The sequence below is a fragment of the Plasmodium inui genome (assembly GCF_000524495.1).
Source record: "Plasmodium inui San Antonio 1 unplaced genomic scaffold supercont1.3, whole genome shotgun sequence".
NCBI lineage: Eukaryota > Apicomplexa > Aconoidasida > Haemosporida > Plasmodiidae > Plasmodium > Plasmodium inui.
Window position 1 is genome coordinate 20584 of NW_008481837.1, and position 2343 is coordinate 22926.

The following is a 2343-nucleotide window of genomic DNA, read 5'->3' on the forward strand; positions in this document are numbered from 1 at the left end:
TAACTTATAGAAGTCTAATTAGCAAAAAAGAGAGAAAAATCATTTTATAGTAGTTTATTCCATGGAAAACGAAGATTAGAACTTATTATGTTCACCTAATATATATATAAAGTTTATAGGACAACATGGTTTAGACGAATAAGAGTTTATATATCTAATTATGTGAAGAATTTGTTGCTATTTCTATCATGTTATACCTCCATTTTTTTATACGCATTCCTATTATTTGTGCTAGGCACAATTTGCTCTCCTTTGAATTACCGTTTATCATTTTACGAAAAAGGAACATTTTACTAAATATAGTTAATATAGTTAGCATAGTTAATGTTCTTTTCTATCTTTATATAACAGCTTGTACAGCATTCAGAAATACGTAAATTGTAGAATTGGAATATGTAAATGTAAAAAAAATACTTTAAATAAAATAGTCCAATATAATCATCTCATAATTTCAGCATGAGTAAGAGTAAAAAAAAAAAGTGGAAAGAAATTCTCCTGAAATTTTAAAATAACTATATGGGGGTTAAAAAGAAACATGGAGCAACTACTATACACATATAGTATTAAACGAACTAAAGACATGAAAAAAAATTGCTAGAATGAGGCTTCTGGGCTTATTAATAAATAAACATTTTTGTATTTTTTAAAATATAAAAATATTTCTAAATTGTAATAAATTTAATTTCTTGCATGATTTAGAGAACAGTACTTTATAAACACTTAGGTAAATAGAAAATATAAAGTGCCCCACGCATGTAACATTCCTACGTTACGAACTTTATTCCCTCCTAAGAGCTCCTTTATTCCTTTCTTCTCCTAAAATGCAATAGCTAATGTTTGTCAATATTGTTATTAGAATACGGATTGTCGTCAGTAGGGTCAGGGTATAAGCGGTCACAACAGCAATTATTATAAGAAAAATTTAAGTTTGAATCTTTGTCATTTTTTTGAGCCCCATATAACTGTACACTTCTTTGCAGACTACGTAATATGTTTTTTGGAATGCATCTATTTATTGTTGTGGCGAAATCTTTAAATTTTCCATTGCTGTCTAATTCATGGTATTTGATTAAGTTATTTAATTCCGGGGTTATTGATATATTTAATTTATTTAAGCATAAGTAAAATTCGTTCTCTGAAATTTTGTTACTAATATAATTTTTTATTAAATTCTTCACTGTGTTATTAAAAAAATCCTGTGATATGAATTGTTCTTTCTTCATGTTAAAGTTCTCCCTTCCCCTTAAATGATTTGAAATAACTTCAACATTCTGAATTACATTGTCAGCATCTGTTACATTTGATCCTTCCCATGCTATTGGGTTTCTATGCATGTCTTGAAAAGACGGTTGTTCATTTTCATCAATATTTAACTTTCTCCATTTTTCGTCCTTTATTCTACTTACAAAGTTGTTTCTATTTTTTCGATTTTTACTATCGTTAATGTATAGCGTTTTCATTACATTTGCAAAAGTTAATGATCTGCTTGGGCCATATAAATATAGAGACCTCTCAAATTCCGGAGTAATATCAATATTCCCTCTAATTAGCTTCTCCTTGAATTCGTCATCTCTTAATAAGCATTTATCCCACTGGGAGTATAATTTTCTTATAATTTGGTTTTTTTCTTGGGTATATTTATCAATGTCTTCATACCTATCCTGAATGTCCATAAATTTAGGATTAATGGATTGTTCTACGGATTCCGAATTATTTCTCATCGTTTTGGCAGGGTTATGAATGAGCCATAAATTCTTATAGTTCACAAAACCGTCTTCAGTTACAACGCAATGTTTCATCAAATAATCTATAATGGAACTACCATACTCAATTTGAAACAAATTCAAGACATCAATAAAGGTATTATACATAATTAGTCCGTTCTTGTTTTTATCTCCTTTCTTTAATTCGCTGCATATTTTTTTCATTAAGAGATCGAAGTTGTCACCATGCATGTTGCAGCCATGGTTGTTGTTTCCCATTTTTTCGACCATTTTGTGAGATGTAAAATGAAAAAGAAAAAATAAGGTTATTGCTTAAGTACTGTACGTTCTCATAGGGTACATTGAACAAATTAGACACTCAAGTAATATTAGGTCTTTTTTAGTACATCATTTCCGTAAAAGTAAACTGCTTGTTTTTTCTTTCCTGAATTATTTTTTTCTCACGTTCTTTTGCTTTGCCTTTTTTCTAGAGAAATATTTCCCTTATATGGCCTATTAAATTACAAAAAACGCGTGCTTTGTATATGCGCTACACATGAGTGAAATACGTGAAACATAGACAATTATAATTTTTATATTTCTGATTTGTAAGTGCGGGACTAATGGGGCACAGGACACA

General features: G+C 29.1%; 1 protein-coding gene across 1 annotated transcript; it reads right to left on the bottom strand.

Moving 5' to 3' along the window:
- Window positions 1–830: 830 nt before the first annotated feature.
- Window positions 831–1994, bottom strand: C922_00831 (hypothetical protein; the record flags this gene model as incomplete). Its single annotated transcript, XM_008816443.1, has 1 exon — window positions 831–1994. One exon carries the CDS (start codon window positions 1992–1994, stop codon window positions 831–833), a length of 1164 nt encoding a protein of 387 aa, XP_008814665.1.
- Between the last annotated feature and the right edge of the window lie 349 nt (window positions 1995–2343).